The sequence below is a fragment of the Dendrobates tinctorius genome, unplaced genomic scaffold (assembly GCF_039654945.1).
Source record: "Dendrobates tinctorius isolate UK_male_01 unplaced genomic scaffold, ASM3965494v1 ptg000143l, whole genome shotgun sequence".
Classification (NCBI taxonomy): Eukaryota; Metazoa; Chordata; class Amphibia; order Anura; family Dendrobatidae; genus Dendrobates; species Dendrobates tinctorius.
In genome coordinates, this window is record NW_027361810.1 from 32,834,873 (window position 1) to 32,851,450 (window position 16,578).

A 16,578-nucleotide genomic window follows, 5' to 3' on the forward strand; every position below is an offset into this window, starting at 1 on the left:
TGGCAGCAGGGGCAGGTCCAGGCTGTGGGCAGCAGTGAGTGGCAGCAGGGGCAGGTCCAGGCTGTGGGCAGCAGTGAGTGGCTTCAGGGGCAGGTCCAGGCTGTGGGCAGCAGTGAGTGGCAGCAGGGGCAGGTCCAGGCTGTGGGTAGCAGTGAGGGGCAGCAGGGGCATGTCCAGGCTGTGGGTAGCAGTGAGGGGCAGCAGGGGCAGGTCCAGGCTGTGGGTAGCAGTGAGGGGCAGCAGGGGCAGGTCCAGGCTGTGGGCAGCAGTGAGTGGCAGCAGGGGCAGGTCCAGGCTGTGGGTAGCAGTGAGTGGCAGCAGGGGCAGGTCCAGGCTGTGGGTAGCAGTGAGTGGCAGCAGGGGCAGGTCCAGGCTGTGGGCAGCAGTGAGTGGCAGCAGGGGCAGGTCCAGGCTGTGGGTAGCAGTGAGTGGCAGCAGGGGCAGGTCCAGGCTGTGAGCAGCAGTGAGTGGCAGCAGGGGCAGGTCCAGGCTGTGGGTAGCAGTGAGTGGCAGCAGGGGCAGGTCCAGGCTGTGGGCAGCAGTGAGTGGCAGCAGGGGCAGGTCCAGGCTGTGGGTAGCAGTGAGTGGCGGCAGGGGCAGGTCCAGGCTGTGGGGAGCAGTGAGTGCCGGCACCCTGTGCTCAGCCTCCACACTCCGTGTGAGCCATGTGACTGTCAGGACGTGGAGTGTGTAATTTCCTCTGCTACATACACAGCTACCTGACCCGAATACTAAGCAGCAGCTCCGCCGAGAGACACTGCAGAGACGGCTGATCGCTGGAGCAGGGAGACATCCACAGGCAGTCATGGAGATCAAGGACCAAGGGGCACAAATGGAGCCATTGCTGCCAACGGTAAGAGCCCATCACTGTGCATGTATGTGCTCCTCAATGCCCCTGCATAGGATGCTGCTGGGGATGTGTGCCCCCGACTGATGGGCTATAATGGGGGCTGCAATACAGCAGCACTGCTCTCCAGACTGCAGGGCTCCTGTGTACACATGTGTGTATCAGCTGGAGATGATGATATTGCAGATATGATGCATTGTGTTCTCCTGTGTTGCTTGTATGAGTATGTAATGAGCCTGTCCTGTGGATGCATTGGGCAGAGCACAATTTACACATTTGGTGCATAATATAAAATCATCCCCCCCAGGCTTTCCTGTAGGCTGGACCCCATGTCCTCACATTTGGTGTGTCCCCCATTCCTTCTTTTGTGCCATAGCTCCATTCTTCATATCTGGTTTGTCTTATGTCCCATTTTGCATATCCCAGGCGTCCATACACAATGAATGTCCCATGCCATGATATCTGGTGTATGAGCCCTTTTATAATGAATGGTTCGCAATCTATGATTCTTATATGGAGAATTATAATAATATATTGTTATATGATGTATATCTTTATATATGGTGCGTTCCCCAATCGTCATATCTGGTTTATAATTGAGTCCCCTGTGTATCTTTATATTAGGTATACCTCATATCTGGTGTATATGTCATTCACTAATATGTGGTGAGCTCCATAGGTTTCCCCTATAGTAGATGTCCTGCTTCCATGTGATGCTTACCCACTGTCTCCATATGTAATGCACAGCCGTGCTGCTGTATATGGCGCACAGTCTATTTTTACATATATTCTATCTTAATAAGGTCAATTTTGCATCCATATATACTGTATAACCTGCTCTTCCCAAATGGCGTATACATCAATTCTTAATATACAGTTCAAACCCCATTCCTTCATGTATGATGTAGCCTGCCATCCATGCATTGCCCATGTCTTCATATAAAGTGCATGTCCCCGTCTACATACACAATGTCTTCATGTCTGATAATCATTGTCTTCATATGTGGTGTATATATCATACCTCCATGTTTGGTGCATTGCCAGTGTCTCTTTATGCTCTGTATATAGCTCATGTCTCCATATAAAGTGCATGTCCCAGGTTGCACACAGAATGCCTTTTATATATGATGCATATCATTGTCTTCATATAGGGTCTATATACCATATCTCTACATTTAGTGTATAGCGGATGTCCCTCTTATATTGTGTTTATAGCCCATGTCTCTATATAAGGTGCATGTCCCAGGTTGTACACAGAATGAATATCATTGTCTTCCTATATGGTCTGTATACCATAACTCCATGTAAGGTGCATAGCCAGTATCTCCTTATATAATGTATATATCCCATGCTCCCATAGATGGTGTATACCTCATTGCCCTATGCAGTCAAATATGGCTGCATTCACTGTCTTCATATACGGTGCATGCCCAGTCTACATATACAATGCCTACATATATATAAATATATATATAGTGACTATGCTTGTGTTCTCATATGGATGTATACAGTCTACCATCATTTTATGTTGCATAGTCGGTCTCTCCTTATGTAGTGCCCATGCTTTCGGAGATGGTGTATTATGCACCATGCATTTCTATATGGCTACTGCCACCCTCTTCCTATGCGGTGCATGCCCATTTGACGTACACAATGCCAGTGTCTCCTTATGTATTGCCCGTGTTTTCATATATGGTGCATGCTCCAGCTTGCACACAGTGTCCTCCCATATGGTCTGTAGACCATGCCTCCATACTTGGTGTGTAACCATTGTTCCCTTATATTATGCATAACCTATGCCTTCATCGATCTTGTATACTCCACGCATTTATACTATGTATGGCTACTACCACGTCCTCATATATGGGGCCTCTATATATAATCCATAGCCCAGTGGTGCCAGTCTTTCCGTACCCGGACTATTACTCTTGCCATTGTATGTGATGCGTACTTTATTCCTTTATGCGTCGTTGTAAAACTACTTGGACTCTGCACGTAGATGTATGTATGGGTAATTGTAATTTTGTAGGTATGACGGTGGTCAGCTTGGAATGGCTTTGAACCAGTATAGCCTGTGAGACAGGTACCATGTGTGGGTGTAAAATGTCGGAAATTATCATGTACTTTCGGCAATGACAAAAAGCCCCATGCTGCTTAAATCAGTCAATTAATCAGCGCCGGCACTGCTGATTATTCCAATGTAACAGCCTCAGAAAAGACCTGGTTCCTGACTCATCGACATCTATAATTATTGTCAAGTATTCCGAAGTGGAAAAAGAACATTGCCAGGAAAGGTTTCCTCTGTAGATATTTTTTGTGCTGTTCACTTGGTGAGCCATTTCTGCCCCATTAAATATCATCTTATGGAAGAAAATGATATTTGTGCCTTAGAGGGTGTATTGGAGTTTTCTTCCGCTTGTTTGTGTCTATGAGATCAATAGGCTGTAGTGTGAATTAAAAGGTTTTCTCGTGTTCCGTAGCTAATAAATAACCAAAATGTTGCTCTTAAAAGAGTTGTATTCGTAAGTCTTCCTATATATAAAGGGAGGTACTATAATAAGTCACAAATTATAGCCCAATCCTTCATAGATGGGGTATAACCCGCGCCTTCATGTATGGATGCTATCATGTATGCTACACAGTGCCTTCATGTATAGTGATATGATTGTCTCCTTACATAGTCCATAGGGTATACCATTATTTTTGGGACATATCTGGTGACTCTTTTGGTGTTGCCTTGCAGTCAAAGACGGTGTATTATACCCCATGCATTCATATGTGACAACAATTTGTGCAAATTTGTTGCTTTTTGCTAAATTGTGCTTTTCTTGACAAGGGGCAAGGGAAAGTTCATGGGGGGTTTAGTGAGAGCAGCCTCCTGTGATCCAACAGATTTGTGCCTAATGCAAGTCTACACCTGCTTATAGATCATCATGTTCCCAGTTATCCGGCATATCAGTTGTCCTGCTGGAAGGATCTTGGAGCCAGATCTATTGAGCTACGAACGCTGGACAGGTGCACAAAGTTCATAACTTTAAGGTTGTCCACTATTTTTACATTGATGAACTATCCTTATTATAGGTCATCAATTTCTGATCGGCGAGGGTCCGACACCCAGCACCCCCCGCCAATCAGCTGTTATCGGTGTTAGGGGTGGTGGCAACCGGCCACCGGCCAGAAGTGCTCACTTGCTATTGCTAAGCTGTTCTATCTTCTGATAGTGGCCAGCGCTGGGAACTACACATTCACCTTATATTGATTTGAATAGGAGGCGGATGAGCTATGCCAATTACCGCCCCGGAGAAGCTCAGCAAGTGAGAACTTCCGTCCAGCGGCAACTTCCTGATCAGCGGGAGTGCCGGGTGTTGGACCCCTGCCTATCAGACATCGATGACCTATGTTAAGGATAGATCATCAATGTAAAAGTAGTGGGCACCTCCTCTTTTAATCAGTTGAGTCTGGCTCAGGCAACTGGACACAACTAATGTATAGAAACCCACTTTAAGGACAGGTGCAGACGATCGTGTAACCTCTCATCCAAGAGAATCAGACTGATCATGCAAATCACACTCTGATCAGAGTGTGATTATACTCTGACCCGATTTTCTCAAATGAGCAGAAGCTGAAGAAAAAAATGTCTCCATCTTCAGCATTCTGTCCGTTGAAATTGGACTGCACTCAGATGTGATCTGGGTGCGGTCCAATGTTTTCTATGGACTCATTGACTTCCATGGCCGAGTGCGATGTTAATATCAGATCAAACTCAAGCGTGCAGAAATTTTTTTTCTTGAAAAAAAAAAATCAGACGTGCACGGCCCCATAGAATAACATTGGTCCCAGTGCAATCCGATGTTTTACCTGATCACACTCGGACTGAAAATGCAGACGTATGCACAAGCCCTTAAACTAATGTATTTATCAAATATTAGTCTTCGTAAACTCCCACCGTAGTTTTTTTGGTGCTTTTTATGGCTTCATGGGTTTATTCAAGCATTTTTGTTTTTTTGTTCAATTTTTTTCCATCAACTTAACAACATATATTTAGTTGAGATTTTTTTTTAAGTTGGCCGCATATTTTTAGTATTCAAATGATTCAGTCATTGGTGATGCCATGTATGATTCAGGGAATGCAAAGAGTCATGTAATTTTTTATTTTTATTTTTCATTTTGGAACAGTTCTGCGTTTTATTCAATGTATTAACGGATTATTCCCAAAATAGTAAGTTGGCCTTAACTTTGTCGCCCATTACTGGTCCCTCTCTCATCACGGGGAACATCATATTGGCCCCAAGAGATGCCTTTGTTTTGGCGTTAGACAGAAAGTAAAAGAGACAAAAAGTCTCTGCCACGTTCCTTGCTTTCCGGTACTGTAAAAATGTCTCTATCTCAATGGGTCTACGACTGAAGCTTGGTGACCTCCACTGACGAGTCTATGAGTGCGGTAAGAAGATATTTTAATTCCTATTTTGGACAATTGGATATAGACAAGTATGGTTTGGTAACTTTCAAGTCTCATTACCTGGTGGGACAGACAACCTCTGGTTATTGTGCATTGGATCTGTGCCACCCACCCTCACAATCATGAATCTGCTGTTTGGATCAAATATGGATTGGCGCCCTACTGTGCTTTCAAGACAAGCGCCATAAAATTCCTCCAAAGGTCACTTCCAAATTGTAAACATTTAAAAGGTCACCAAAGAAGGAGGGTTATCCTAATTTACAGTTAAAGGGTTAAGTTCCAAGGGAGGACATTTTGAATTAAAATGTTGGCTATTATAGAAAGTGGAAACCCATTGTTTGTCTTGATACTGTGCATCCAGGCCAGTAACTACAATAGGTGCAGGGTTTTTCAATGGCACCCGGGCCCTGGAGCCCAAGTTGCCCGATATGTCCCTTAGGCCAATGTGAATAGACTTTTACTATTAAAGAATCATAAAAAATGTGGGCTCCATTGGAGCTTTTGCATTGAGGCTTCAAGTTACGACACTGTGTAGCCTATACAGTGTTATGTCCTTTATTAAAGGGTCTCTGCAGAACGCTTTTGACTATTGAAGTTTCAATTCTCCATCTTGCGGCAAATAGAGAAGACCCATGTTCACAATGGGGCAGTATGCACCAAAAAAAAAAATAATGATAAAAAAAAATTCTAGGTGCATGGACTACCTGGTTTCTGGATTTTACTATCAATAACATGGGGATTTATGATAGATTTTCAAAATTGCACTTTTCTATTGCGAAACATTGTAAACAAGGCTTAGTACAAAAGCTGCATAAAAGTCGCCTGTGCAAGCCCAAAAAGCATAAGCCATGTTTTGTTGATACCACAGATTATTTTGGGGTCGTAATAAGCTCACTAAATTGCAAATTCTCTGGGTTTTCCTGCTTTTCTTCTTCATTGCACCAAGTCACGACTATATTCGTTACCTTGTAAATATACAGTCATATCTGGAATAAAATAAGATTCTTAGTACAGTTTTAATCAAGCTGTGATCTCCTTAATTTTGGCCCAGCATCCATATGTCTATAGCTGATTTTAATTAGTGCGGCATATAGCCAGGTTCCTACCAGGCACGCTCTACAGCCTGTGTGCTAGAGAGAGTTGAGCTTACTGTTTCTTAAACACTTCTCATCAAATACACATTTATACATTAGTATTTACTGTATGTCATATACACTATATCATACTTTCCTACCTATATAGCCCATACTTTGCCAATGATACATTACTTCACCAATTTTTCAAAGTGATCATAATTATCAAGTGGCAGTAAAGTCACTTGCTACATACCCATTACCCATTATGCTGCAATATAGCAAAACAGAGCACTCCAAGCCCCACACTAGTTAATCTTAGATTGGGGTTGACAGAAGGGATCATTATAAGTCTATTTTTCAAGGGCCCTTAAATACCTGGTGCTGGACCAAACAGGGGTTTCTGTTCTCTTCTTTTCCAAGCTAAGTGTCATATTAGAAAAGGAGTGTAACATTAGGAATACTAACAGAAAAAAACTGTCTGTATATGACTGAAAATATGAAAATCGCATACAAATGCTATGTGTCCTGAACTTGCCTGGAAATTCTCAAATTGTCAGACACAATCCTGGCAAATTACACTGAAGTGGGTGGAGTTTATGTAAGCACCGCCCAAATGTGGGTGCATTGGGCTTGCTCAGAAGGGTTACTAGGTGTGTCGGGCCTTCCTAAGATGGGTTGGTAGGTGGGACTTAAACGTTTCTATTAACCCAACAGAAAAATTGGTAAGTATTGATATGAGCAGTCACTTGACGTCACTTGACACAAAGTAGAATCCTAAAAGTGTGTACATTACTAAACTTGCCCATGAAAACCTCATGAAAAAAGGGGAACATTAAAATAAGCAATATGTACCAATGGAATCACTCTTCCTCCACTCCCGCAGGACCTAAAGTGATTATGCTGTGGTCACCACTGACCTGACTACTAAGACCACTGATGGTGGTTAGGATGTCGTTATTGCCAGTCAGAGATAGAGAATGTTTATTTAGGACTTGTTTACATTTAGGCCATTTTTACTCCGTTGGGGTTTTGTCAGAAATAATATCCCAAAAAATGGGATTCGGATATTTCCCCGGCAAGTTTTTTTTTTTTTGAGGAAGACACAGTATGGTGGTACCCTACGCTTTTTAGTCTGCCTTAGCAGAAATTTTTTGTTAGTTTAGAAGCAACTCCTGAAGATGCGATTGTGTGGCCCAAATTTGATGTCGTTAGGCCCTTATCCTGTCTGAGGCAAAGTCACATGGCCGTATGAATCGGACTGAGATCAGACCGCTATGCATGGATTTGCTGGAGGCTTTCACAACCCGAACATGTTAACGTCATATATTTCTATGCAGCTGTCACGCTCGGGTCAGTAGAGCCATGGCCAGACTACTTTACAATTCCAGCTCGGTCGAATTTTTATGGCCGTCTAACTGCGCCTTAATAGAGGAGAATACAGTAGATCTAATTAGACAACCACAATTTTTCAGTTTTCAGAAATGGAGAAAGTTGATAGTTAGCTCTTTGTCTACAAAGACATTATGATGGTGGCTTTTCTAAAGAAAAACCTGTAGATATAGGAGAACGCAGATCAGAAGAAAAGTTAGCAATGTAGTTAAAGGGTTTCATTACCTAAGTTCCAAGAAATGATCTTTTACATGGACATATTTCAGCGCTTTAAAAATTGCAAGATGTATTGAAATGTAATTTGACCACTATTATGTATGATATGTGACGTGATTCATCAAGTGACCGGCACCACTGTCAATACGTTGTTTGAAGGGGCCGAGGTGCTATGGCAAGTGACTTGTCCCTCTCAGTGTATACCATTGTGTTTAGTACAACCACTGACGACATTATGGAGTAGTGCCAGGAGGCCAGTGTCCTATCCAATGCAACTTTTATTGAGTGAGTGTTGAGAGTTGAACCTACAAATAACTGATATATATTCATCAGTTTTGTAGGACTTTAATGTCTATGTATAAAGTAGAGTTGCCCCTTGAAATTTTGGGGTTCATGCAGGACAAATGGCACCTCTGATTACACTGCAAGAATTTTACTGAAAAAATATATAATAGATGGAAAAAGTGAATTAATAGTTTGGTCATTTGAACGTTACAATATTTAGTCTTTAGGAGTTAAGAAGATTGGAGACCTTTTCCGTTCAGTAAACCAGTCAAAGCTAGAAAGCTAAGCCCGTTTATCTACCTTGACCTCTTCTTTGTCTTCTGCGTTTTCTGTCCATTCCTGTATACAGTGTATTATATCTTCCTATTATACACAGATACATAGTCACTTGATGGAAGCACAAACCGTACACAACCAATCTACTTCTATATTTGGAAGGCCTCAAGGTTGGATTGACATTGCCTTGATAAGCCAGGAGCGAGATGACTTATTTTCATCACGATCTTTAGAGTTGATTTTTTTAATTAAGACATCACTTTACGTTGTTTTACTTCTTGAAATATTATACAACCCTGGGTTCAAATATATAATAACCCTCTGACATCTCACCATCCGCCAAGATATCTTCTCGTCTCACCTGTTTAGGAGCCAATTTCCTTTTGTGTCATATGTTCATGCTTCATATATCTAGACTTCAGTAATATATATTCACAATTTTTATTTTGTTTAAGGTCTTAAATTATACTATATGCACAGGCTTGGTTTAAGGTTGGTGGTAGCCACTGTACAAAAAAATAGTTGAGGCTTCCACATTACTACTGGCATCTAGTTGCTACCTGGCCTTTGCCACCAATATCTATGTCCCACATTGGCCAAGTTGGACGAAACACGTTGAGATGGGCCATGGTGTGGAAATAAAATTCTCTTGATCTGATTGATTTAAAAGTTTTTATTAACACTGCTTTTCGACGCCAGTTTGGTTGTGAATGATTGTTGTAACAGCAACAGTAATAGGTCCCATCTTTGCTATTGGCCACCATTATCACTATGTTTGCATATACTAACCACATGATCATTTCTTTTAGAATCCAAACTTTTATGTAAGTATCCTCCAAGCATTGAAAGGTTATACATTGTTGAAATTACTTCATTATCTTATTTTTCTTCTTTCTCAACTAAACACTATGCTGTAGTGATTATTTTTAATGCCAAGTTCATGCTCCTTTTAGAAGCTGCTTACAACTGCTGATCAGCAAACATCTATACTCTACAGTACATACAAACAATTTGAGTACAGGACATTCCCTGTCTAAGCCTCTCTTCTTCCAAACTTGGTACTAATGCAGAGGAATTAACATACTCCGAGTGCCTGAATATAATGTATAGATCTTTACTGAGCAGCAGTTTAAAGGAGCTCCTAAAGGAGCATATAATTGGCATTGAGTCAGCATTGCAGCATAGTCTTTGGGAGAGAATGAAGCAAAGTAAGAAAATGAAGTATAAAAGTATGGTACAAAAAATTAAAACTTTGCAATATCTGGATGATAAATAAAAACAAAAGTAAAGAAAAGACAAAAAATGATTTATTTTGTGATGAACGTAAACGGAAAATCAGAATATTGGCACATAAGGAGTTAAATGTAAAACAAGTCTTATAAGAATAGTTACCATTAAATTTGCAGAGTCTCATAGCGATGACTAATTGTACATACTTAACTTCGCTAAACAGAAGAATCAGTGATAAGGCTGTCTTATTTTTAAATGTTGTGAAGAAACCTCTTTATATGGTTTCGTGGTGTGACTTTCAGATGCCCAAACTACACTCAGGCTTAAAGAAGACAGGTTGTCACATAAAAAAAAGACATTTTTTTTGCTTTTATTTTATTTCCGCTGCTTTCATGAATATTTTCTGTTGTTGTTTTTTTTTTTTAATCTGTCATACGGTTCCAGAGATATGGGACTTTATCCTTAGTGTTGGTTTTTATTGTTTTAACTAAGCGGAGAGGTGGCTGACCAGGTAATTATGCAGAGCAACCTAAAGACACGCCCCAGAGGATCATAAATTAACTCTACATAAAATGTCCCACTCGTAGGACCAGTATAGTGGATCTTGTAAAGGCAAAAAAAAAAAAAATTACTCAGGGGATCAGTACGAATGAAATAAAATCAAAACTGGTCACTTTTCACCTGGCAACAGAGCAAATGTGTTCTTAACGCTCCCCAACACTCATTGCGCATAAAACAGCCTAAGCTCCATAAAGGTCTTAATTTTCCCTACAGTCTATACAGAATACTTCCTCCACTGGACCGTGTGTTACTGAATATTAATATATTATTTGTACTAAGGACTACGTAAATCATCATGGCTCTTCATTAATTTTTTAAACATGATATGCAAGAAAGTAGGCTGGGGCAAGCTGCAACATATGATGGGTGAAAACTTTGTGATTGACCACTGATTTTGAGAACGAGGTTCTTAAAGGTCTTTGGTCTAATGATAGTGGCAACACATGAGCACCACCTCTAAGTTCACTTTCCATGGAACTGCCTAATCCTATGGATAGCTGATAGCTTTCAATGTACAAGTCATAAGGTTTCCAGAGATATAGGCCTTTCTGTTAAGTGCTACTTCTTATGCTGTTTTCAAGGGCGTAGTGCTCTCATGGTAAAAATGCAAAGCAGACTAAAGTCACACTCCCAAAGAATTGTGTGAGCCACGTCTTTTTGTGTAATAACCATACAATTTAGCATTTAAAGAAAAAGGCCCATATCTCTGGAACCATATGGCAGATAAAAAAACAAACAAAATAATAATTCGGAATACTCAGGGGAGTAGAACAAAATAAGACCACAAGCTGGCCATTTTTGACCTGGTAGCAGGTTTTCTTTAACTTGGATTTCTTCATCTCATGAAAATGGCATGACATCACTTTATGATTTTGTAGAGTCTGACCCCTGGGACCTCCACCAAACATGAGATTAGTGAGATTGGAGAAGCAGAAGGGTATCTAGAGATGGTTTGGAGCCAAGTCCCACTCTAATTTGTCCTTGGCCACCCGGTTGTGTTTGGAAACACAATCTGTTCCAGAACGAAGATGTTCTGCAGTAAAGGGGAAGTAGGACTGCAAGCTACAAGAGGTTGAAAAGACAGAAGGGTATCTAGAGATGGTTTAGAGCCAAACCCCTGTCTAATTTTTCCTTGGCCACCCGGATGTGTTGGGAACCACACTCTGTTCCAGAACAACGCTGGACTACAAGCTACAAAAGGTCGGAAAGGAAAATCCTTTTGAAGAGAAACCTTGGTCCCGGGTTCCTTCTTCTGGGATCTGCCCTCAGTTTTGTTGACAATAAATTGAGAAGAGAATGGATCCTCTAGCTCACGTGAGGAATGAGTTTGGATTGATATAGGATCAGTAATGGTCATGCCATGGTGAGCTTACTGCTATAGTTGTAGAGCTGTGATCTGTACGTCAGACTTTTCATTTAGCAGCGTCTTACGACTCAATGAGCTGGAATGAGTTACCGAAAGATGATGCTGGATGTGCGTGCATGGCTTGTGTCAAAAATGAAACCAAGCGCATCCTATGGCACAAATCCGCTAATAAGCTAGATTCAGATGTCAAGTAAGAGGTTTTTTGGTTGCTTATGAATGTTTTCTTTAAGCTATTTCTATGAACATGTTACCTTATATGTTGTCTAATATACATTTTCTTTCTGCATCAGTATATATATATATATATATATATATATATATACACAAGGTGGTTTTTTTTTATATATAATATATATATATATATATATATACTGCTGCAGAAAATGACACATTGTCAGGTTTTTCTATTAAATTTATTTAAAAAATAGCATTATTTTCATATCACAATCTGTGTTTTTTTAAAAAATGAAAGCTTGTAACTGTTTTCTGCTTTTTTTTGATAGATTCATACTTGCATAGTTTTCAGAAGTCTCATTATCATCACAGGCAGGAATACAATGACATGCAAAAACTTCAATATAAAGTAGAAAATGCAGGATCCAACATATGCTGCAGGTGATGTCTCAGCTCACCCCCAACTCCCTCAGTAATTGACAGTGACCACACACGCTCATTAAATGCTTCAATACTAAAGGAAGGAAAAGATAGGGCCTGAGTCAGTCTATTGCTGCTAATGTACATGGTGCATTTGCTGATGAAGTAAAAGTGCGTATTCAGTAAGACAAATCCTGGACATAGGAGCTTTATGCACAATTTTTGCAATACTTATATTTAGTATTTGCAGAATTCAGTTTTATTTTAGATTCATTTTAACAATGAAAAGATTGATTGTAAAATTGTGCACGTTGTGGGGACCTGTGTACAACCCTTCCTTTTCCCTTCTGCTATCTCTAACACCGAGTAAAGGGAGGGAGAGAGCAGAGAGCCGTCAGAATAGATCAGAAGTTTTTCCAGATTTGTACTTTTTTTTGTAGAAGCTCTAAGCTAGATAAATGACTTACAACCACTTTGCAGCAGCAAAATAGTAGGACGTTTTTGAAGAAGACTAATTAGAAAGGATGTAAATCAACAATTAAAACAGTTTGATGCAAAGGTGTAAATAGCCTCTTAATACAAATTGTGATTGATTTTTCTCTAAGTAAATTAAAGCCGTTGCACATAGTACATATTTTGACTCTCAGGTAGCTTCATATCATGGGTAACAAGCCTCTTTTCTCTGATTTTGGATAAAAATTTGGGCCTCGATTATAAAAAGCTCTTACCGGCACATTAAAAACGATCTAGTGATCATTAAAATAAGTTGGTTTTTCTGGACAGCAGCTGCCGTTTGATGTAAAATCAATCTGTTGATGAGGAAATTAAAGTGCGCAGTGTTCCCCGGCCCAGAAATCTGTTCCAAAAATATTCTGTAAATGCATTAAATCTCCCCTGACTTGATTTTCGTGTATAATTAATAATGACTAAAGCAGTGGGCACAAGTCGCCTAATCTGCTGCTATATCCGTTTTTGGCATCAATTCTTTAAATATGTATATCAGAGACTGGACATGTGCAATGTAACACCTAACACTTCAGTTCACAAAAATAGAATGTATACGGAAGAATGGGCCCTTTTTATAATAATATGATATCTAGAGATGAGCAAACCCGAACTTAAAAGTTTGGGGTTCGTACCGGACAGTTAGTGTCCAGAGCTAACCACCGAACATGGACTTCTCCCGGAAGTCCGTTGCAGTGTTCGGAGTTCCAGGGGAAGAGAGATATAGATATTTTTTTTTGCTGATCTGAATTTCATGTCTCCATTGTTTTCAATGGGGTTCAGGTTCTGGTTCGAGTTCGGGAACAGTTCTGGTACCCGAACCGAACTTTGGACTAAAGTTCAGGGCCGGTAGCAGAATCCAGACTTCCACGTGTCCGTTCAACCCTAGTGATGTACAATCGCTATAAACTACTCTGTGGCCTTATGTGCACGCAATGTCTTTTTCAGGGGGATTGCACCTGGAAACCCCCTGAAAAAGCGCTACGAAACTGCCCCCAAAAATGAACATTGTGCACAGCAATGTTAAAACGGAAAACTTAAAGCAGTTAAGAGAAGTATCATGTTCATTCTTCTGGCGGGTTCATTTGGAAGTTTCCTGCTCTATATACTTGAAAGTAAAGAGCAAGAGCTACTGCAAAATGGCTAGCGATGACGCTTCAGGAAAATAACCGCCTCAGTGGTTGTGCTGGTGTCTTAAAGACACTGTGGGAACATACTCCAAAAAAGGTTTCCAGTATTAAGATAAAAAAACTGTGGTGCTGTTTTTTCCCTCCCGTAATTAGCACCGGCATCTGTCCAGGGGCTGTTTTTGCAGCTTAGCTCTATTGAAGTGAGTGGGATTGAGCTGCAGCGCCACACACGACCTCTGGACAGATGTGGCGTTGACTTTGTAAGAAAGCAGTCACGTTTTTCTAATCCTAGAAACCCCATTCAGCAATCGTTATTTTACACATTGGTTTTGTGTAATTACCCATATTATTTTCAGGTCTGTAGTATAATACAAGGTATGAAATAATGTATGGGAAAAAATGTAAATGGGCTCCTTGGTGGTGGTGTTAATTCATGTCATTACTAGTCTTGCATTTTAGGACTAAACTGTACGTTAGTGTTAGTTCAGTCACATCAATCCCATTCCTCTATAGGAAAAAACTACAAACTGACCCTCTAGACCATTTTTATTCTACCTTCCATGCTTTTATTGTGGTGACTATTGGGGTCATAGTCTCTAGAGATTCTGCTAATATCTGTACATAGTGAATAAAATATACTGGGTCACATACTGCTCATGTTGGGAGTAAATGGCTTACTATTGCACAGGGGCCCACTGGAGGATCCACCTGTCTTGCTGTGGGCCAGTCCAAACCCTGTGACTTTGAACATCTTAATGGGTTCATCAGCAAATAACTTTGCGTCTGAATAACCAAGAGCATGTACTGTAGGTATGCGTCTCCATCACTATATTACTTAGGCTAAATGCACATTGCATTTGTGCACTTAGCCTACAGTTTACATTGGAAATTTTTTCCCGATGAAAGCTGTAATGTTGCCATAGGCTACCATTCACAAGACGGAGGAAAAAGTGTGCTCTTTTGTCCTCTGGCTAACAGATATGCATCTGCATATCATTTGTTTTACTGTATCAGTGTCATGATCTCAGTGCGGGTTTGACTTGCTCACGTGGGGTTAATGTCTGGAACCAGTGCTGATGACTGGCATTTCTGGGGTTAAAGGTTGTGATCCTAGTGCAGGCTTACCTGCACACCTGGGGCTGTGATTGTGGCCTCTCCCTGGTTCTGGGGGAGGCTTCTTATAGCCTCAGGACGCTCCCATCCCTGTCAGTTATACTTTCGCCCTTGGCATTGTGTGGTGACCCCTGAGTGTGTTAGTGCTGTGTTCTGGTTGCTTTGTAGTGTCGGTAGTGGGCCGAGCTGGGGGATGATAGGGGGTGGTCCCACTTCTTACCGCGCAGAGATGATAACAGAGACACGATGGAGGCAGATTCTGGGTGCAACAGGTCCAAGTTTATTCACGCTGGCCGTCCGACTGACGGCACACCTCGCGGCCCTCCGTTTCCAGAGCCGCTTCTCACACCGTACACTAGGGACGTGTCTGCACACACCGTCCCCTCCTTTACTGTCGACGCTCCTGACAGGTCCGTCACTGTGGCCGCCTTAGGCCCGTAAACCAACAGCGCTTCTACTGCTCAGTCGTCGTGTTACATACGGTGTCCTTCACCAAGAGCCTCGTCTCTGCTGCGCTCCTTTCCTGTCAGGACCACCCCCCTGACGTTTCCTCTCCTCAGTCCCCTTGGTCGGATTCTCCTCAGGGCACACAGACTGGCGTAGTCCTCCTGTCACCTGAGCTCCCCCTGGGGACTGGAACCTTCTGGAACCCTCCCTCAGTATTTATAACTCTCCCGGTTCCTTGAAACTGTCACTCTAATTGTCACCACGCCCCCCATGACCAACGGTTTCTAAAGCCCTAAGCTGCTGTAAAGTCCTTTGCTCACACTCCTCCCTGCCATCTAATGTCCACCCAAGGTACTGCACGTCCACTACACTTTCCTAGCTGTTTCCCCTCTATAATAACTGACACCTACCTACACTGTGCATACCTATCTTTCTCCATTCTGACACGTCCGTCCGTACGTCAGGTCACCTTCCCTACAGCTTGATAATCTGTGTATGACTCGGTCTCTTCTCTGGATATTGCTTTGGATTCTGCTTGGTACCTTCTATGTCTGTTTGGTTTTGACTTCTGCTTGGCCCTGACTATCCGTTCTGTCTCATCCCTGGTACGTTACTGCTATCTCTGTGTATGACCTCCGTTTTGCCTGACTCTGAGTATTTCTGTATTGTGTCCTGCCATCTCTGAAAGCAGGACGCTAAGTCTGCCCCCTTGCAGTCACATGACTGTAGGTCCTGTGACTGCTTGCTAAACTTCAGCGTCCACAGGTCCTGTGTATCTGTACTTTCCGGCTGTACCTGACCCCGGGCCCCCCTACAGTGCGGGTGAGTCCCTGCTCAGCGGAGGCTGCACGCCAGCACTGACAGGATCCTGACAATCAGAAAGTACATCAGACCTCTCTTCCCTATACAGAGGGCAACTGCAAAAATACTTTACTATATAGTATTCGTCTTTTTCACAATGGATCTCTATGGTGGATATATGCTTTGGCGTCCATCGTGACTGGGACCACTGTTCAGCACATGCCTTTTGAGTGTATGCATGGACAGTGGGCACAGGCTTAGTAGATACGTAGCCTCAAAGGGGT

The 16,578-nt window shown here is 41.9% G+C and overlaps 1 protein-coding gene across 3 annotated transcripts in view; it reads left to right on the top strand.

Moving 5' to 3' along the window:
- Positions 1–542: 542 nt before the first annotated feature.
- SLC4A10 (solute carrier family 4 member 10) overlaps positions 543–16,578 on the top strand; it is a 273,046-nt gene continuing 257,010 nt past the window's right edge. For all 3 annotated transcript variants that reach the window (XM_073545734.1, XM_073545735.1, XM_073545736.1), the window contains exon 1: positions 543–853. In XM_073545734.1, the coding sequence (XP_073401835.1) occupies positions 806–853 (48 nt within the window). In that variant the 5' untranslated portion in view covers positions 543–805. The remainder of the gene's footprint in view (positions 854–16,578) is intronic.